This window comes from Dromaius novaehollandiae, chromosome 2, assembly GCF_036370855.1.
Source record: "Dromaius novaehollandiae isolate bDroNov1 chromosome 2, bDroNov1.hap1, whole genome shotgun sequence".
Taxonomy (NCBI): Eukaryota; Metazoa; Chordata; class Aves; order Casuariiformes; family Dromaiidae; genus Dromaius; species Dromaius novaehollandiae.
In genome coordinates, this window is record NC_088099.1 from 135,352,285 (window position 1) to 135,374,541 (window position 22,257).

A 22,257-nucleotide genomic window follows, 5' to 3' on the forward strand; every position below is an offset into this window, starting at 1 on the left:
TGTTTTCCTATGGTCAGGTCTGTGCTCTCTGCCCCCCTGGACTTTTCTGCAATACCAGAGCAGCTTCAATCTTTCTTCAATCAACTCTCTTCAGGGAATGGGAAGGTAGAACCCAATGAACATGTAGTATTTCTCATTTTGATTTCTTTAAAGTCTATTGAAGATACGTAAAAACATTTCTGAACTCCTGTTTCAACTGCTATCATGGAGCTGCCAGTACTCCAGGTGCTTCTTAAATGGTCACACTTTTCCTTACTGTGTAAAAACTACTGGGACCCAGTAGCCCCCACCAGGGCTATTAAAATGTCCTGCCCATCCTGAAACGGATGAATTTTCTCCTGTCCATACTGCAATAGATTAATTTTCCTAACTAGCTGGCAGTTACAGGCTTGCTTGGCCGTGTTCTTTTGCCTATAGAGTTGCACATTCCAGATGGACTTTTTGGTATCTTTATTTTGTTTTATGAGAACAAGCTTGGAAAAAAAGGCTGATTGCAATTTGGTTCAGTCCTTGAAGACTTCCATAAAAATAGAAAACAAGTCCCATAAATGAAACACAGGCACACACACAAAATCTCCAGACTAGTTTTGGAATCCTAATTCTGGGCAACCTTGGCTCATGTTTACAGGAATAAAGCTTCCTGGCTCTTTCTCCTCTCTGTGTAGACCCAGGACCAGCAGAGAAGCAAAGCAGATGTGATGGTGTTGCCAGTAGCAAACATGCCATCCATGTTGTGTGATGAGGGCGGCGCAGTCCTCTCTGGAAAGAGCTGCAGCCTTGTGAGCAGCACTGAGGGCCTTTTGGGAGCAAACACTAAGCCCGTAGACTCTAGCATGAGATGTCTAGTAGCCAGCTCCGCACTAGACTTGTTCATCAGGTAGCACCTCGAGGGTTGCTATTTCCCCTCTAAAGCAAGCTAGCAGTCATGCCTCCTCCTAAATTCCTCTCTCCATCGCTAATCTCACACATGTCTCCATATCCTAGGGAATGGTGGCAACCCTGTCCTGAAGAGCAGGTGCCCCTCAAGCACCTGCAGACGCAGCATAGCAAGACTGCTAAGGTTAATTTCTGGTCTTCTTGTGCACCCCACTACCACCTTTAGGGTGTCCATGTGCACTGATCATGCCTTGTAGGGGAAGACTGCAGCTCTAACAGGGTGTGAAAGCTTTATAAAAAGAGCTTCTGGTATTTTTCTGTCATACATACAGTATCTGCAACTACTACTTCTGGGAGGAAATAAAGCTTTCTGCATAGCAGCTCAAATAGAGGAACTGACAGATATTCTTACACTGTATAATTTATTCCATCCTTCTGGTGCAGCTTCTGGGTCAAATGTAGATCTGAAGTTCTGCTGCCCACAACACCTTCAAGTTGCTTTGGCTACTCCATGCCCAGCGCTCCATTATTTAGCTCTGCAAAGCACTCCTCATCCATTATAAGTATGTACAGTTTGGTAGGCATTTAAAGTTGGAAGACTGCTTTTGCTGCTGTCTGCAGAAAGGTGATTAAGGAGAATTTAGCATGTGGGCGGTTAAGCTCTCATTAATGTCCGAAAACACCCTTATAGGAGCAATGGGAATAGAGAATTGACCTAAAAAGGCAAACAGAAAATCTCAGCCAATGGAGTGCATTAATCAGTCTTTTCTAGTTCCTTAACTCTTAACATTTCCTGACCATTAATGGCTACAGGACCAGATACTGTCTAGTCTTATATACATACTGCTCTGTGTGTGTGTGTGTGTGTGTGTGTGTGTGTGTGTGTGTGTGTGTGAGAGAGAGAGAGAGAGAGAGAGAGAGAGAGAGATGCCCTGTTTCTTCCGTATAAATAGGAACATGGAACCTACTTTAGCTCCTGTTGCAAGTCAAACAGCAGACCAGTATTATTCAATCCACCTACGGCTTTGAGAAAGCCAAGATGATAGCTCTCGTGCTTGCTTTGTCATTATGCTTTATCATTTCTCATTAACTGGTTTCTGTAGATGTGCTGATTTCTAACTGATTGGCTCTACAAACCATGCATGAAACATTGGCAATACTGTGATAGCAAGGAAATAATGATTTCCGGAGCCTTAGCTCCTGATTTTAATGCAAATGCCCTCTGTAAATGTGGGAACTAAGGCTATAGGAACATTTTCATCAACTAGAAAGTTGCATGAATTTGAGCCCCAGGTCTCACCTCTACAAGGGAAAACAACATCCATATTAGCAGCATGCTCACATCAGTGCAATTAAGATTGAAACACTTAGGTTTCAGAATAGTGACCCTGCCTCAAAAAATGCTGGCAATACTGATCTTCCTGAGCTCCAGAGTAAAACACAGGGAAAAAGCAGGTTTGACAAGGAAGTAAACAGATACATTCAAATATAGAGGACCATAGGCTACAGATGCAATTTTACCTGTAGAGTGAGGACTGGTTGAAAAAAAGACTGAAATCATTGTATCAGGGTTGTCCTTTGAGACAAGTTTCATTTCTTTGGCAAGCCGTCCTGTTTCGACAGTGACTGCATCTGCCCAGGCAGCATGCCAGGCAGGAGGTGGCAGAGGAGACATGCAGCTGATGGAAAACAGAAGAGCCTACGGTACAGGCTCTTTAGGGGCAGATCTGCTTCCATCTAAGCCTGAATCAGATTTAATACTAAACTGCTTGAAACAGCTACTGATGTGCATCTGGGGAGATCAGAACAGGTTTGACTGAGCATGGGCAGGCTGCATATGGGGGGAAGGCAGTGGTGATTCATCCCAGGATAAATGTGCTGCTGCTGGGGTGGGGCAAACTCAATTTTAGGAGGTGCAGAGGGTGTTGGCAGCTGCCTGAAGTAAATAAATAAATAAGATCAAGAGAATATGGCTGGTTCCAGGTAATTCCTATACTGATGACCCAAGCTTCCCTTCCTGGGATCCCATACTGTTCTCTGGGTGTGCTGGATTTACCTTATGCTTCAGGAGAAAAAGCTGAAGGTTTATTTCTCCCAAGGATTCACCAGTTTTACAAAAATCTATCAGAAATGGAAACCTAGGTTCTGCACAAGATTTTGGGCTTTTCTTTCCTGTCCATTTTGCCCCTTTGTTTAGAGAGCTGTGCTGCCCCATTACAACTGTAATAATAGGAATCACTTAGCTGCCCCCAGTCAGCACCAAGCCTGTGGCACAGAGAGGTTAACATTTAGCAAGGCAGGCTGTCTTGAGTTTGAAAAGCTGTCAGGATGCAAGACGGCTCAGCATGGTTCAGACAGTGAGGTTATGCTGCTTTTTAAGTTGAAAGGAAAACTTTTATTCAATGCCTTATCCCCAGAGATCAGGTCCTGGCTAGTCTGAAATCAGCCTTGTCTGGCTGCCACCTGGTGCCAAGGCTGCTTGTTTCACAATTAAAATACATAAGCCTGTTTTCCATGGCTCTCTTGGTAACGTTTGCCTTGATTTACATGGGCACCACCTCTCCATTCACGTGCCTAGGGCAGGGCAATCCATGGCATGGAAAAACCTGAACATTGTGTCTCCTCTGTGGGCATCCGAGGGCAAACAGAAGGATATTTGCGCAGGGAAGCTTACCGTGAGAAGAGGGATGATTTGCTAACATTTTGGGTCACCTTTTTTTTTCATTTTTCCCCAGGCATATTGGCTGGAAGTTTTCAGCCAGTGTTTCTGATGTCAGAAACATTAAGGGCATGAGAATTTAGAAGCACTGCTGTCTTGGCACAAGTGGAAAACCACATTGCTGAAGCAGAGGCTATTCCTCTGAATACTTCAGCTGACCTTCTCTGAGCGTTAATACCAAACTCTACATTCATGTCCTGACAGCTGCAGCAAGAGAAATGCTCAGGTCAGTGCCTTGCCATTTAGTACAGCAGTAATGCAAGCTGGCATATAGGGAGCAATTTATTCATGCAGCCTGATGTGATCTGAAAAAGCCAGTATGGAAAAGTCTTCTTTGCAGCCTCTGTTTCAAACTCAGACGTGTGGGACCTGGAGAGAGCAGAGCACAGATTGCGAATCCAGCAGGTGCAGCAGCTCGCAGCGTCCAGCTCCGGCACTCACCCTCCGCCAGACTTCTGATGGGTGGCATCTCCTCCCTGGCTCTGCCCTTTCCTTCGGCATGCACTGGGCTATGCATTTACACTTTCTTGTCTAGGCACAGATTCTTTGTATATTTGCCCCGTGACTTTAGGCAGATGTAACATAAATAACAGAGGGAATCTAAGCCCAAAAGCTTACTTGCTTTCTTCCAACTACACCAGCTATCTTAATGTGTTAAGTATAGCATCTCCCTCGAAATATGGCTTACTGTATGAGTTCAAATGCCATCTCTTCAGTACTTCTCTTGAACTGAGGTAGTAGTTAATGCAGAGAAAATTACTGCTTCTGATAATTAAGGTTTCAGTGAAACGTCAGATAAATTCTTCAAGGCAAATTGTAATGAACACAAGACTTTCATGTTCTTCCAAGAATTTTTGTGTTTCTGTAAGGCTGCACTGGTTTTTCTTCCTCTTCCTTTAGGAAATATTATAGCTCTGATCTCAAAATATGTTGCATGTGCGCGCACAAGGAAAACCACTCAAACGGATAAAAGTGCTACCAAACACTCCTCTTCCTATTTTAATTCTGCTCCAGGCAGAAATAGGAACAGACAGAGTATATTATCTCTGTGCACAGTAGGAAGCATCCTGTGGCATAGACTGCTGGCTAAAATGAATTATCTATGCAAGAGAAGTTAACTAAAACAAAGATTTTATGAGATCTGTATTCAAAACAATGTTAAAAGAAGTTAAATTTAAAATTGAGGTTGAAATCTTACTTGTATGCCCTACAAGGGGGATGACATGACTGATAGGCAGCAAAATGCAGTGACTTCTCAGCCACAACTAAGGGGGCACATGTTTCTTACCAGATCAGACCATTAGCCTGTACTGCTTTGCAAACTGAGGCACGCACTGGTAAGCACTGCTCCAGATCCTGACTGCGAATTCCCATGACACATCTTACCTCCATGCAGTTCTGGAGGGCTGTGAAGCCAGCAAGTAACATGAATCCAGACTGCGCAGCAATGCCTGTATGCTGAACCGTAGCCACGATGACTTTCTAAATGTGCGTTACTGTGGCAGATGACACCATGCAAGTGGCTGGATGACTGCATCAGGCAAATCAGAGACTGCCCTTTTGTTTCCCTGCTCCCCAGCCCACATTTTAAGTCTTACCAGGATGAGGAAAAGCAAACAGTAGTGTGTCAGAGGCCTTAACTGAGCACTGAAAAAGAACCTAAATGGCAACATTCTTTGGATCCCAAAGTTTCCAAGAACATTTCTAGCTCAATTACATATTTTATTAAAATGCCTGATTCTGGGCAATTCAGATGGAGAGAAGACAGAATTTTTACTCTGTAATTCTTTATATTCTTTAATTTCTTTATAACAGAAAGACTGCTATAAAGCCTTGCAGAGATGCTCTACAAGAAAGGTAAATCTAATTTTATATGCCAGATAATACGCCACTTTAATGACATTGTGTCCCATTAGGGTGTGAAAGTGTTTTCTCTGAAATCTGGGGGAAGGCATCCAACACACAGTCTCATGTCTTCACTAGCACTGAGTGACAATTTGGGACAAGGCGATATGTCCAAGCATAAGAAACTGCTATTAATAAATAAAAAAAATAGAATAGAACATCAGACAGATCAAATATAAAAGCAAAAGCCCATCTAAAGGCTAAACTGGATTAATTACTAGCTACTGGTGATATGTAGGAGTTCATGTCACCTTAAAGAATGATATAACCATAAGGCATGTTTATTCTTAATTGCCAATAATGTGCTGCCCACTGTCAGCTGGGAGGGAGGGGGTAGAACTGTAACCCCTGTGTATGAGTACCAGTACTTCTCACAGAAGACAGGACAACCCCTTTCCTCCTTTATATGGTAACACAGAACTTAAACTACAGCCCATTTTTCCATTACATACATAGTACACTGTGCTGTGTATACTGCTCACACAGGTATGATATTTGAAGATGTTCATTAAGGGTTATAATTAAGATATGCTGTATGCTTTATGCTATAATAGAGTTTAAGTATATGGCAATTCTTTGCATTCCTTTGGAAGCTTAAAATACTTGCTTAGAAATGGCAAGTGGTCTTAGACACTGTGGCCCAGCTAAGGCAGGATTTTGGATTCTTCTGATTTGAAAATACGGGCTAGGTGGAATCACACACAAAAGTCAAGGAAATTCCAAGGCAGCACTTACGATTCTGTAATAAACCTGTAGGCAAACAATGACACAGGATGCAGATTAAATGGTAATGAACACAACAAAACACTCAAACCAATCAGACAAGTTTTCATCAGGCTGTTGTTAGGACATTGCTCAGGCAGCAGACCTCTGACGAAATACCACACAGGTATAATGTAACCACAAGGGTCCTCTCCCACTGCCGCACTGTCGCAGCCAGCTGGAACCAAAGTCGGCAGAAGAAGGTGACAGCATTTGAAATGTAGACTCAGACATAACAGATGGTAAAATAGAGCCAAAAGCAAAACCAAATCCCCAAAGGAAAGCACGGAAACAAATATCAGAGACAAACAGGCATTTAAAATAAACAAACAGACAAAAACAAAAGCAGAAGAAGCCTTAAAGGGAGAATCTTGAAAGAGTTATAAAATCATCAGTCAAGCAAAAAAAAAGATCAGTAGGAACAAACAAATGCAATAAGGAATGGGTGAATTGCATTATGCTGCTCGCTCAGTCTGAAGGAGCCTCCAGATGTTCCTTGTTACTCTGATCTGTAACTAAAAGTTATGAAATAGCTCATTTGCTTTTGAGTTTGAAAAGGAGAAAATTAAAGCTGTCTGTATCTGAGGTGACCATGATGAAACTAGAACAGTGCACTGATTTAAGGGGAACAGCACAATTACTTTTTTCATAGAATTGTCGTCAGAGCAGATTTCAAAGTTGGCTCTTTATTCCGGACAGCAATCTATTCTCATACAGGGAGATGTGAGTTGTGTCCCAAAGAGAAAGGACGTTGCAGATGCAGGAGTCAAAGCCGATGTGTCCAAAAGCCCCCTCTGATTGGGGAATCAGGGCATTGAGGTGCTTTGGCTACTCAGCATGAAAAAAAAGGGCCATGTCTTTCAGAGCCACTGAGTGCTCCCAGCGCCTATTTGTGACAAGAAGTGCTGCAGGCTCTGAGCACTCTCCAAAATAAAGCCAATATGATCTCCAGCTAAATAACTTATCTCCTGCAGGCAGACGTCTTTCCCCTCCCTGGGCCCAAAGGCTTTTTCTCGCAGCTTCCCCACTGAAGCAAGTATCCCTGCAGCGCTCTTTGCAAGCCGAAAGCCACGATGACAGACCTGAGTGAGAGGTAGCCAGAGACAACTAGAAGTAAAAGGCAGATGCTCCTGGCACCAGTGCTCAGAAGACTATTCCCCTTTTATTGAACCTTTGGTTCCCAGCAATTTCCCAGGCTGAGAGCATTAACAATTTGTGTGTTTCTGCAGCGTTTGCAGGGGGCAGCTGAGCTGTGGCTGGCTGTGGTGACCATTGTCTCACCCTGGCCCAAGGAGGAGAAACCACATTGGCCTCCAATCCCCCAAGGAAAATGAGGATACATGGCAATGGGGAGCAAGGAGGAGGCATATGGTGAAATGGGGAAGTCACATCATAGAAGCACTGTGAGAAAACTTGCACGGGACATGAGATGGAGCAGAAATGGAAGGGTAGAAAATGGGAGGGTGGGTGGCATCTGCAGGGGAGCTGGAGCGGGAGGAGGAGAAGCGCACAGACAGAAAAAGAAAAAAGATTGTCAAGGGTGAACATAATGAGCAAGTGCTATTTTTAACTCCTGGGGTTCAGAGAGAGTTGCTGTATACTCAGGGTAGCTGGAGGAGACAGCTGGCATTGAGGAGACAGCTGGCATTTGTGTATTTAGCATGGAAAGGTAGAGCAGTAAGTTTTCTCTCTCTATATATATACATACATATATACATATAGGGACAATCACTTCTCCTGAACCCAGGAGAATCCACTTCATGATGATTGCCAAATCTAGAGAGATTAGTAAAGTGAAGCATCATATAGACTTATGGAGAATGAATTTCTGGAGGAGAATGGGAAAAAGACTCTTGACTAAGTAGTATCATGTTATATTATAGCCCTTTATTCCCTCAGGAAGGGCAAACAGATGAAGCGTCTCCATAACTGCAAGGACAGCTTCCAGGACTCACACACTCGTTTGCACAGGTGAAAAACAGCCAGGTGTGTCTCCCTGAGCAAGCACATAGGGCCGGTGTACAGGAACTGCTAGCAGAGAGCGTTGCTGAGCTCCACTAGTCACCGATATCAAAAAGAAAGTTAGCTCAGCATCTAAATAATCGTTGGAGTTTTATGAATTGATCAGATTCCAAATCTGGACTGCTATAAACTTTACAGATACAGGAAATTTAAAATTTATTTAAGACGAACTTGCTTAAAACCATGGGATAGCTTGGAGATAGACTGGAAGAGCCCACAATAATAATGCATTCACTCAATTGCAATATTTATAATGGGCATGTACTTAAACTTATCCTCCCATATTTTGAGGCATTTTCAATGATCTCACCCTCTATAACTGGTTCACTTGGTTAATAATGATCCAATCTTCTAGAAAACAGAAAGGTATGTAAATCCTACGAGGACATTTACCAGTTAGACAGCACTGGGAAACATTTCACCTACATAGTGGGTGTGATTATGGGAGTACAGTTTATGTTCACTACACTTAATAAGAACCTGATTAAAAATAAATGACTTGGTTACTGGAAAACCCACCAAGTAGGAGCATCCCTTTCTCTGCTTCATTATGATTTCCAAATGTAGAGATGCTAATAAAGTGCAGCATCATACAAACTTTAATTTATGGAGAAGAACAGGAAAAAGACTCCTGGCTTTGCTTTTGTTTGTAGCCTCTTGTGAATTAAAAAGATCTTTCCATCTAAGACAAAAACCCTACTGCTTAACAATGCACATGAAGTAGCAGCCTCAGGCAGGGGCAGCAGGAGACATATTGTGGCAGGGGTGATAAGTGAGGCCCCGTGCGCTAGATGACATGACAGCAAGCTCGATACAATGGCACACAACTGAAGACACCACTCCAGTCAGGCTGGCTTTAAATGCTCTGGAGCTATGTTTTTGTTGTTAAATTGAGCTCTCTTCCCCTTTCCCAGTGAAAAAAAATGCAGATAAGCACATTAGTATAATATTAAGGTAAACTAGTAACTGTGGACAATGTAGTTCAGAGTTCACTCTGCCAAAAAAACATGCCAGAGGTTTCCAATCCATCTTCACATCAAATTCAGCTAGGCTTCTGTGCTTGACAGTGGGTCTAAAGTGCTCCCAGAGCAGAAATACTGCACAGCATAAGTACTTACTTTTCTACTTTCCAGCTTCATTATAGAGCGCACAAGCCACTGAACAAAAACATTTTATACCTGTGTAACATCTAAGAGAACTTAGAGAAAAAGAAGAACTTTTCATCTGTACTAGGCCTTTCTAAGATTCCTGTTGCTGTAGTATGAAAGCACGGTGCTTTATTTCCCATCTTTGAACTTGAGAAAAAGATTTAGTTGTTGTTAGGTGGGTTGTTTTCCCACCCCTTGATGGTCTAAGAGATACCAACAGATGACAACTAAGAAGAAGGAGCAGGAATCCTGGCTAAGGGACAGAAAGGTTACGAGATTTGGGTCTGCCCTTTGTTGCACAAATTCCCAGTCCTGCTTGGGGTGTCATTGCACATGATGAAGTGGCAAAGAAATCCAGAAGGGCTATTGAGGCCATTGGAGATACTGCCGAAGATGTCAACAACTTGTGCAATAGCCTAGTGATTAAAATACTTGCCCATGAGGCACAACTAGAAGAAACTAAACCTCCCTTGAGTTATGGGGGTTTCAACAGACTAAATTCGAGGAAGCTGCCTCTGGTCAGGAGGCTGTCCTAGTTATCACACTCAACACAAGGCTGGGGTGAGGCCAATCTTCCCTGTCCGGCTACTTGACCTGGCTCACCGCACTGCAAATAGTAATGCTTTCAGGAGTCTGAAGGGAGAATAAGAGCAACAGAACACCTTCTTCTGTTCCTCAGTGAGCAGAGGACTTCTCAGGTGACAGAAGAGTCATGTGTTTCTGCAGCTTCTCATTCATTTTGTATTAGCTGTGGCTAAAATGCTGAACTAGCCCTGAGAGCAGATCCAGAAATCCCCCCCTTTCCAAAAGAGCATCCTCATCACCAAGGCTCCCTCTTGCTTTTCCCTTCTCTGGGGCTGTGGGCTTCTTGCAGGTGCAGGTGGCCCCGTGCTAGATAGCTGGGGCAAGGGAGGAGACAGCCTCCTGCAGAGGAGGGAGATCCATCTCTGACAGACCAAGGAGCGAGGAGGACCCGCCTTCCCACTCCCTGGGCAAAAGGCAGTTTTTTCGGAGTTCTGCCTTGGAAATAGTGCTCAGGGTGCCAACCGCAGTGACTGGGGCACCCTGCTCGTGTTGGCTGAGGTGCCCGCTGGGGTATCTAACAGTTTCCTGGGAGATTCCTGCTGGGCTTGTAGGATTGTCCAGGTCCCATGTGGAGACACTGGGTCTCCTCTAGGTCTCTGAGGTAGCCTGGGAGTTGCCCACACTGCTTCTGTGCTCAGAGACCTCTGCCTTATGTGGTGGTTTCTATTGACTGTGTGTGGGACTCCACAGGATCCTGGCAGGGATATGCCTGCTATTTAGGCGCTTGCTGGCAGAAACGAGCACTGGAATAATTCTGTGGCTTGAGCATTGCACATTATGTGGTTTCACCCATTAAGATTTCTCAAAGGTTCTAGTATATGTGTATAAAAGCTGAAATATATTATTAAAAGGAAATCCTTGTTGAAGAAAACTGAGTTTTGCTGTGTTACTTGCTGTAATTTCAGACCAGCTCCATAAAACTTGTAAACTACAAATTATTATGAATTTACACAGATACAACAGACCCGAATTTTGTTGTATGATAATATTGCCTAGAATCCTAGAATAATTAATGTTGGAAAGGACCCCTGAAGGTCATCTAGTCCAATCCCTTGCTCAGAGCAGGTCAACTTTGGTCTTGCTGTTCAGTAATAATTTCAGAGGGTCAACAGATAACACGCTTTTACTGATCCACCAAGGCAGAAGAGTTTTAGAAAAGACTCTAGAGATATGGTAAAATGACCACAGTGTACTTTATTTAATGATTTTGGTACCTTGTGTTGCAATAAAATAAAAAAAATCTACAAAATCCAAATATATAAAATTTTCAAGTTTTTCTTTTAAGTTTTACAAGAAAAATCAAGTTGTAACCAAGGAAATTTTTTAGTATGAAGCACTACTTTCAACTTCATTTTATCACAAATTGCAACTTACTTAACAGACCAAAAGAACTATGGTACTGCAGTACATCAAATACTTCACACACTGTGTTCTTTACTATAGCACATGTAACCACTGCCATGGGAGACAGTAGTCTCTAGCCAATAAAGACACTCTTCACAATCTGAACTCTAAAGGAATGTTTGTATACATGGAATCAGAATATATATATTTACAGGAAGATTTTTTAATAACTATTTTGATTCTTCATTTCAAATAAAATACCAAATACATTTTTACAATGTTTACAAGTCAAAGCACAAGTTCTGCAATGATTATCATTCACCTCAAGTCACTGTGCTTGTACTGGGGGGATATCTACACTGCTCCATAAACACAAATGTGATCTTCCAAAACTTTATTTCTGCAATGGTGACTAAGGAGTATAAGCACAGTAACAATTATTTTAGCACAATCAGTGTATAATGCAACAGTTTACAACAGAGAACTGAGAAACTATTGGTCCATTCTGTTCAATTTGCTATTTATCTGCCAACTGTTACTTTAGCTTTTGTCACATAAATTGTGTACAAGATAAGAGTTAAATAACACAACTTGAATAGGAAAGAGCACACATTTTTTAAGGCAAATTAATAAGCAGCTTATGGTGTGTTTTTTTTTTTTCTGGATAGTTAAACCATACCCCAACAGAACCTAAAAATAAAATGTATGTTCTGCAACTGTTAATAATTATGTCTCATTAAATTGATCTCCTCTATAAATTGATCAACATGGCTTTGAACCTCATTATTCAAAATGGAAAGAACCTCCCCCCCCCGCCCCAGATATAGAAAGTGCATGACTTTGTATGTGCCAAAATAAAACAAAAGGCAGCTGAGGTAGTTAGATGTAAAATGTGTTTAGGAAAAATAACCAAGAAACTAAACCCAGGACATATATAGCAAAAATTCACTCATCTGGAATTGATTTTGTATCATGTAACAATTTAATGCCAGGCATGAATCTTTGTGATTTGTTAAAAAAAAAATGTTTTCAGTAATAGTAACAAAGAATGGACACAGAATATACTATTGGAATTTGAATTTCAAGTATTTGAGTCTATTTGCATGTGCACTTTTTTACAGGCTTTTTATAGTGTCAGGAAGTCATTTACCTTTTATCACATGAGATCTGGTCTACTTCTGGGATTCCAGCTCCTGAAAGGCAGAAATGCAACACGAGTGCTTGAAGTTGTGCCACCGTGTGTGCCCAGAGGCACGTCTTGGCTCAGGTGAACTTCTAGGCACTCATCTTCAACAGAAGCCACCTGGGAGTCACAAAACCAGGTGTCCCATGCCTATGTCTCCTGGGGGACTATCAGATACATGTCCTGTATCATGCAGGCCTGGGATGTAGTGATGTGTTTGGATACATGTGTGATGTACCCACATGTTTGGGATCCCTCACAAAAAAATTCCTACAGGTTCTGCGTAAGCAAACCCAAAGCGACTGTGCTGCCCACTGATGGAGCCACCCTGCTGGGAAGGGTGGGCTGTGCCTGCTCAAGAGCCATGGCTGGCAGGGAGCAGGAGTGGACTCTAGCCCATGATCATGGGAGCGTTTTTGTGATCTATCCAATCATGGTCTTAAAATAAATTTTAAATACTCCTTCAGTTGGAAACAAAGCCAAAGAGAGTATCAGCCTCCACCTTAGACTACAGAGTCATAGCTCCTCTCAGGCTTTCCCATCTGCATCCAGCACTTGCGTTTCAGTCCTCATGGTAGGCTTTTCTCAACTGGAGAGATGGACTGGGTCCCCCGTCCTGTGGACAGGAGACTCTCCAAGAAAGTGTTGGCTTGAATCCATTCAGGATGAGCAGGGACTTGAGCCCACACCTTTGGCCCAAAGCTCTGGCCGGGAGAGTCCTGGCACAGTGATGGCCCCAGCTTTTCTTTCTGAGTCCTGCTTCAAAAGAAGAGTGAGGCAGTTTTCTGTACCTGAATGCACAGCATGTGTGTGCAAGTGCAAAAGGAGACTTCAGGATACGAATTTCATGGCGAAGCCTACTTCTAGGAGACAGACAAAACTGGAGAAGTATTCCTCTCTTCAGCAGTAACTACCTATAATACATGCCATTACTGAACGTGCTGGCTCTTCTGAATCCTGTTCTCAGATCCTACTGCTGATCCTTTAACAACATGGGTGTGCATAACGGGCTACTGTGAATTCTGCACCTGACCTCAGGCACCTGACTAAAAAATCACAGCAGGGAACATCACAAATGTAAATATATTTTTTTAATTGGCTTGTGAAAGCATAGTCTTTATACTTCTGAAATGGGTATATGGTTTATATATAACTTATGAGAGAGAAAAATGTATCTGTGTTATTTTGGGGGAGAGGGTTTCTATCAAGCAAGGAAATCCTGGAACTCATTTGTATCTGCTTAGTTTTACCTTTCTAAACACCCTGTATTTTGATCATGATTTTCAAAAGTGACATGTGGTTTTGAACAACTTCACTTCTGGCAACTCTACATGCAGAGTCACTAGTGTTCACAGTGCGTCGAACCTACCCACTACAGTGGCAGAACAGAGCCACTGGGAATTGCCAATTACACTTGCACATTTTCACCTTTAATTTTTCCTGCTCTTGCCACAGAATGGAGTGGAAAACTAGAAAATTGGGGTGTGAGATTTCTCAGGGCACTGTGGTATTGCAGCTTTCCCCCCAAATTTTGTCAGCAGTTCCTACTCAGTTGCTTAGATTTTTTGAGGGTGGTACTGTGAGAACCTCAGTAATCATCCAGTTCCTCATGGATGCCAAGGCTTTACAGTTTTATGAAAACCCAAGCAGAAAGAGATATTCTAATTCTGGAGGGGAGAAAACTATTTGTCAGGTCTTACTTCATAAAACACGAAGATGCTAAAAGACACGCCTCTTAAACTGATGAGGTGATCCTTTGTTTTTCCCTGTCAATTTACAAAACTGGGAACTGCATCTTTGAGGACTGCATTGCGCCAGTTAATAAACTTATTTTTATTCTTAGCACTAGCCTCTGTAGGCTTGGCATCCAGCTCAATGTTTTACTGTTCTGGCGTTGTGGGTATTTAATACATGTGGGCATCCTCTTACCTCAGTGCTTCATAACTTTTATTCTTTGCCTTTCCTTTTCATAGAGGCATACTAAATATAATAGCTTGATAAACTCTCCAAGTCTCAGTACTCAAAAGGCAGCATCTGCTGCAAGAAAAAGCAGGCCCTTTCCCCATCATCAGCTCAGCTGTGTCAGGGGTAGCCACTGGAGAGACACTACGACTAAAGAAGAGTTGTACCTGCCTGAGCCTACCCTCACGTTGGTGCCTCTGTCCCTGCCCCATGTGACACAGCTCTGAAGACCGAGATGCGATTTGTCAGGATTGAAATCTTAGGTCCCTTTTCATGGGCTTCAGTGGCTACAGGATGACAAGCGATCGTTGTGGAGGGCTGGGGCTGCAGACTGAAGGTTCGCTGGTGGGGAGAGCAGGGGCACCCTTGCCTGAGCTTAAGATGAAATTTCACTTCCCCAACTTGCCCACTTTGTCTCCTGCTGCCCTACAGCCCAGGGACTTAGGCTTTATGCAGGAGATGTGGCTTTCCCTTGAAATAGAAATGTATAGTTTGCAGGGCACTTTTTCACAGAAAATACTACTTTTAATAAGCTGTCTGAAAATTTAAAGAGCTATTTTAATTTATTCTGGAACCCAGCCAGGTATCTTGGACTCATCCAGTGACTAACAGAATTGGAAGGCCTAGAAATGCTTTAGTATTACTTCCAGTCTGATATTCCTTCCCCAGACATTTCCATTCGCTCAGGCTAATCAGCACTGGTGCACAATGACTGACTGTTTCACTTGACAGTAAAACTCAAGTGAGCTGTAAAACAGTTACTAAAGAGATTCCTTAAAAATAAATTTCATTTGCAGAGGCACTGTGAAATTTAAAAGGAAAATACCCAAGTGCTTCGTCCTGAGGCTTATCTGAGTTCATTAAACTCAACAGAAAATCATTCATTTACTGCAGTGGACATTCAGGCAAGCCCTTTATGATTATAAACTGTCAATAATCAAGGCGAATCCCAGGATAACAAATGGTACTGTCCCGAGCGCTGGTATAAGTATGACTTACTAAAGCCTTCGCTAGACAGAATTTCTCCATCAGTGTGATGAGAGTTTCTTTTGCTTTGTTGTTTTGCTTAGCTGTAGACTATTCAAAAAAGTTGTGTGTGCACAACCGTTATCCAGTCTGAGTCTGACAAGATCATTTGCCTCACATGAAACTGCTTTGGAAGGCTCACCCGTTTTAATAATAGTCTAGAAACACTTCTGCACACATTCTCTCAAAGCAGACCAAACTCAGCAGTCAAAACAAACTCTGAGCTCTGTGTCTCAGGAGATGAAAGGGGCAAACGTACACAAGTTAGTTAAGCTTCTGCCTTATCTGAGTGTACATTTTGCAGTAATGACTGGAGAATATGTTCTTTTAAATTACTGCTGGGCTTATTAATAGTTCTTGTAGGAAACTATTTGGAAAGTCTACAGAGGAAGGACTGTTCCAATAGGAATTAACTGACATGCTCCTTACAAATAGTAAATTTCATGAGAACACTATATAATAAGGATTTTTTTATTTTAAATAAAAAAAGATTTCAGAGAGCTTCACAAGCTTTTAAAGCACAGCTGTACCCTGACAAATGAGAACAAAATCAGCATGGGAAAGAGCCGTGTTTGCTGTGTCTCAGTGGATTCCATTCCCAATGCACTTGCTCTACAGCAAGACGACGACTCTCCCATTTGCTACTGCTGTGCGTCAAATGCAGAATCCAAAAGACAGACCAGGTTGTTCACATCTCAGTGGCATGAACAATAACATTTTTAAAGTTAGTATTTGATTAAAGGTACAGGTAAGCGAGCATGGGCAAAAGAACAGAGTCAGCTTCCCCTTTTCAGACAGCCTTAGACATGGAATGGCACCTGTGCGAAAATACAGTGATGCTTACTTGTTAGGATAAACTGCAGCTTATTAATAATACATAACTCAAGGAATAGACAGTAAAATATCTGTCCCACCATATGTAACATACTAGGCAGGGGACAATTTCAGCTCTTGGGAATCAATGGGAATTGAAGGGAACTGCAGTCCGGCTAAAGAAGAACCGTAGTGCCCTAGGGGGTCAGGGCTTGCTAATCTAAGATGATCTCAAGTTATTGCCTGTTCTGTGAATCTCTAAAACAAAAGATTTTTATTTATAGGTTGTTAAGGACATATAGCAAGGCTTTTGGAATTATGAAATAAGATCACCTGAACAGCAAAATATGATGGCTATCTTTAAAAATATTTCTGCTTTGCAATCCATCACATTACTTCAATATTTCATCATTAACCTGATTTTTCTTCTCTTAGTATGGAGATTCTCTCAATAGCTAGGCATTACATAAAGTGATTGTTGAGTTTCGTACCGTTACATGAGAAAAAAAATGTCTGTTATACAACCTGGATGCCTTCTCCTTTTCCCTTCAGCGGGGATTGCATGTGAGATACATAAGCACAAGAGGAAAACGGAAGCAAGAAAAGCATCAGAGCAATATCTAGTAAGTTTTGAAAACTTGTTTGAGTGAATCTGTGAAAAAAACAGAACTGTGATGATATGCTACAATTACAGATCATGTGTGACGCTATGGATGCCTCCATAGGGATTTCTGTTGCAGTCAAGGTGCTTCTAAAGAAGCACAAATTGATAGCTTATAATACATTTGAAAGTCCGTCAGCAGTTATTCCCATGATGAGCTGAGTGACAGAATACCTGAGCATGAAGAAATGTCATGAGGGTTCACATACCCAGCAAGATTCAGAGCTGTTCTCTAATTATAATAAGACTTTTGCCACATCGTCTACTGACCTCCATCCTTTTTTTTTTTTTTCTCCTCTGTACCTTTACAAGTGCACACACACACACCATGCGTGTGCTCTTGAGTTGTGCCTCACAAAGTTGATGTGAGGGCTATTGCACTAAAGGAACATGCACATGCAAATCCACTATTTGCCAAAGGTAATGTGTGAGAAACTGAGAGCATGAGAAAATGCACCAGCACTTAACAGCACCAAGCCTATAATATTCCCTATACAGAAAAGCCCATCTTAAGATCCTATTTTAAAAATTATGTTCTTGTAGATGCCATCTGAGATTTATCCTCTGTAAAGAAAATAAAATAATTTGTTGACCTATAAGCTATTGTAAAGATCTATGATTTCTAAAGTTAACAATCACTGACGTAACAGCCATACAAAATCCTTGTCACCCAGGCCTTAGTTTGAGATATCTGTATCTTATTGCTAATAAACTGCTCCTGTCAATAACAATGAAGTTCTATTTAAGAAGCATCTTTCACCATCTCCCTGCATGTTCCAGCAGTCTTGTAACACATCTAGAATTTTCTCAGCCAACATTATTAGAGAAGAGAGTAATTGCACCATAAATAATATTTTGGCATTGAGGTTTGGGGTTTTTTTTGCTGTTAAAAGACTCTGCTCTTCCCTTTAGTCACTGAAACAACAGGGCCAGCTTTTCCACAGTGTTTCACAAATGCCCCCCAATCCTGACCGAAGGAATCACTTGTTAGCTTTCACGTGTTTTTGATCTTTGGCCTCCTGGCTAAGGTTCCCAGTGGATATGTTTTCAGAACAAAAAGTACGGACGCGTCAGTCATCACGTGTACGTTTGTGGGTGCCCTGTGCAGGCAGACCCGACCTGGCGGGGCTCGGCCGTGCAGCTGCAACAGCCGAGCGCTCAGTGCAGGCTGCAAAACCTGGGTGAGGAGTGGGCACAGCTGAGTCGCGAGGTCTCGCTGAGCCCCTTCTTGCTGTAACTATGCTCCTCTGAGTACCAGAGTTAGGTTGAAGATTACACCACCCACTATTTCCTGCTGATTTTTATAAACTGAGTGAGTATTAACCTGTGACTTCCGTCCTTGTGAAAGGACTTAAAATAAATGCCCTGCTGACCAAAACTCTTTCTTTGTTCAGAGATCAGGTTTGGTGTGGGCACCACTAGATTTTCCCATTCTGCTTCACCTCAGGTTACCTGAGATGCACCTGTATGTTAAAAGCAGTGAATAAAAAAGATTCTCCATTCATTCTTCCAGTTCTTAGTGTGGTTGCTAAACGCGCTAAGTGTTTTGTTACTTGGTCATTTCTCCAGGAGAAACTGTTCTACAGCCAGCATGCTCATCTCATAAAGGAAAATAAACTCCTGTTGAGTAGAATGGCTTCTTGGTTGATGTGGAAACAGGTGACCAGAAAGTTGGCCAGTTTCCTATTGCAATAAGCAGAGCTGTGCCAACCACACCAATCTACTTTTGAATGCAACTCCTTGCTCATAAAAACAGCTCAAATGGATGAATGATTCATAAGGTGAATGATGAGAGCCCAGCTAGGATGAATTTACTCATGTTGCGCTTCTTGTAGGTCTCTCCTGCCAGGGTGAGCACCATGCTGTACACAGCTAACAGAGGTTTCCCTTTTTTCCCCTAACTGATTAATGTTTGCTCACAGGAGCTTGATTACTGTATTACAAGTCACAGATTTGCAGGATTAAAAATGTCTGTTGAATTAATTAGCTGCAAATCAACCTCAGCAAAGCTTGACAGGTTCCAAGCTGTTCCGATAAAATAAAAAAGGAGGAATCTATAGCAGCCACAAATACATGTCAATATGCTGGCAGTACGTTATAAATAGTGACAGCTTCCCTCTCTGCTGATGTAGGATAATTTTTCATTGTCTTAATTGTGCTGTCTAACGACTAAATTCCTCCCAGAGTTGTGTGACAGTCAAGTGGATGGCTACAGTATTCTCAGGGAAATACCTCCTGTTGGCCAGGGCAGTAACCCAGAGGGGAAACTAGAGCCTGAAATAGGCTACATGCTTTGTCTCCCCTTTCAGCACGAGCAGACGTTGCAGCGCCAGCACCGTGACCCACCACAGCACCCTCATTGCTGATGGAGAGGAAGGCAGCGCATGTCCCAAAACGGGAATCCGAGGAAAACAGCAGGAGTGACTGGTGGCCACTTTTGAAGCATTTTTTTTTTCTCGTGCATGTGTGTGAAAGAAAGGGACTTTCTCCTTTAACTATGGCCCTTGTCTGACCCAGTCACTGTGATTGGTTTTAGAGCTATATAACTACGAATCAGAGCCTGCTGGAAAGTTATTTTATTTCTTAAATACTGTCCTTAATACCACCACTCCGGTCAGGAACTCAGACACACATTTACGCCTCAATTCAGCAAGTGTCTTCAAGAAGACTGTTGAACTATTTGTGTATTTATCAAATGATTTGCAGAACTGGGGCTTTAAATCTTTTGAATGATTAAAAGAATTTTTTTTAAGTATACCACACAACTGAAGACACAAGCCTTCAGTTAACTGGTTAGAAATCTCCTCCTAGCTTTCTAAAATTTAAAATTAATTCCTGTCAAACACCAGCTAAGATACAATTTGGGGTACACTGATAATAATGCAGAAAAAGCTAAATGGATGGATTTTTAAAAAACTTTTGGGATATGAATGAATCAAATACTATAAAAAATGCAACAGTAATTAAAATTTCAGAAATAGCTTCTGTGTATTCATGGTACAGCATCTAATAATTATCTTCAGTACCTAATCCATGGACTGGTAAATCTTTTCTTCTGAAAACTCATCTCAGGTAATTGCATGTGTTTTGGATAACAAACACTTTTTTAGTGTTCTTCAATCAAAATTAAAGTAAGCCATGCTAATCTACCAAAGATTACTCCATTTATAAGCTACTGATGTTGATAACTGAAATTCAGTGAAACAAATATAACTGACATTAAATGAAACGAAGGGTTGATTGATCCCTTTTGCCATTTGCCTATATTTGTTTTCTTTTCCTTGATGAACCAAACGTGGTATTGTTGGAGCTCTACTTGACAGGCCTTCTCAAGGATTCACATGTAAAGAAAACTTGTTGGAGCAAATCCTTACTTAGTCTGTGCAAATCCTTATTTTGTCACTCTACTCCTTTAATGTAATACTTTAGATAATTGACTATAACTTGAGACATATTTCCTTCACAACTCTTCATTAAAGTACTGGCATAATATAATGCAAAGCTGTCTCCAATAATAACTGGAATGCGTTTTCCAATAATGTACTTTTCCTTCTGCAGTTATCACTTGATTGCCCTTGATGTCGATGCTCCTGACACTTTTTTTAGGACTAGAATCTAAATGACCTGTCAGATTAAACCCTAGCAGAATCTCAGGGCTCATTCTGGAGCACAAGAGTACATTTACTCCTGTAAATGTATACATACATACACACACACTTATGTATACACATGTGTGTGTGTGTGTGTGTGTGTGTGTGTGTGTGTGTGTGTGTGTATAAAGGCATTTGATACAATAAATTTTCTCCCAGCTATAAGCCATGATCCTATTATAAGGGGCAAAACACATTCTTTCACAAAATACTCTTTATAACGTGCTTCAAGCTGGGGACATTGACCTTACTTCTTGTGTACCCCATGAGCTGGGCAATTTGCACACAGCTTCTGTTCACACATATTCTCCAGAGAAGCCATGCCCGCTCCACACGCTTCACGGGACTGCATGCAGCTTGTTTGCCCTTTACTCAGCCAAAACTGATACTTTTTCCAGCAAAAGAATTGCAATTGCGAAGGGAGCGCACCACAAGCTCGGGTGGCTTTGGCTATGGCTACATGATATAGTTTTGGTGCACACACACAAAGTCTGCCTAAGCTCCAACAAGAAACCAGCTGAATGTGGCTAGAGTAGCACAGAATGCCTTAATGAACCTTATTCAAAGCAAGATATTGTGATTCAGGCTTTGTCACAGTGCTAACCATGTTCACACAGCGTTTGGTCAGGATGGAAGGCTAGGAGAGTGATTCTGCAGCTGTCCAAAATATTTAGTGTAGACATTACTCTGGCTGGACACACGCAATGACAAGGGACGTGCACGACAACTTCCGAGGCCTCAACACTAAGGGTACTGGATCCATCAAAATACTAGAAGTATGTCTACACTGCCCAGGATAACCTTAAGTTTTAAACAAAGAGGAAGAACAGCCTCAAAATAAGAGGGAGGGAGTGTGCCCTTCTCCTCAGTAGCCTGAAGCCCTGTAGCCTTCTCCTGAGAGATAGTAGCTAGAGGTTTGAACCCCTGCAAGCTTAGACATAACAGAGCCGGGCTCTTCCCTTGGTCTCTGCTTACCATAAATCCACCACGCAAAACCCGTCCAACAGCACTTGTGGGTCCAAGTCCTTCAGGCGGGACAGGCAGAAGGATACCTGCTTGGGGGACCCTGGCAGGTTGTGGTGGGAGATAGGTGCTGAGCTACTCTGTGCTGTGAAGACTGAGGGGTTTCTGACCAAGCCCAGGAGCCAAATTTTAGGTGCCTGAAACTTTTTCATAAAAAAATCAGGAGCTCCAGGTCAGTGCAGTTGGGAGGATCACAGTATTGGATGAGGCCCCTGACATGTCCCAGGAGCTGTACTTTCATCCGGCCCAGGCACGCGATCTTTCTCCCTGTGGGCTCGTTGGTGCAGGAGGTGGGGGAGGCAACACGGAGCTGTGACCTGGCCTTGCTGCAGTGTGGGCTCTTAGCACCCAAACACAGCCTAGCTCGTGCCCTAGTACCACATTAGGTATGTGGATGCTTTCTAGATGTTCTACTAGCAGCTTCTTTATGCTGTGGAAATCACTTTTCAGTGAATGCCTGTTTTGCAATAGCTGTTGCATACTAGGTCACTGAGTGGACACATTTCACACTAGAAATGCTTTCATGAGGTGCTGTTCAGTGGAAAAAAAAAAAAGTCATTTTAAGCACAGAATAAAGG

At 42.2% G+C, this 22,257-nt stretch overlaps 2 protein-coding genes across 10 annotated transcripts in view; one reads left to right on the forward strand and one right to left on the reverse strand.

The window, feature by feature from the left end:
* LOC112981734 (DGAT1/2-independent enzyme synthesizing storage lipids-like) overlaps positions 1 to 12,021 on the forward strand; it is a 37,767-nt gene extending 25,746 nt beyond the window's left edge. For 7 of the 8 annotated variants that reach the window (XM_026097618.2, XM_064507532.1, XM_026097633.2 and 4 more), the window contains one exon: positions 18 to 12,021. In XM_026097618.2, coding sequence (XP_025953403.1) covers positions 18 to 171 — 154 coding nt within the window. In that variant the 3' untranslated portion in view covers positions 172 to 12,021. The other variant, XM_026097641.2, reaches the window with a different exon arrangement.
* XKR4 (XK related 4) overlaps positions 11,192 to 22,257 on the reverse strand; it is a 232,674-nt gene continuing 221,608 nt past the window's right edge. For both annotated transcript variants that reach the window (XR_010387969.1, XM_064507530.1), the window contains one exon: positions 11,192 to 22,257. This exon is cut by the window's right edge. The gene's annotated coding sequence lies outside the window, so the exon portion shown is untranslated.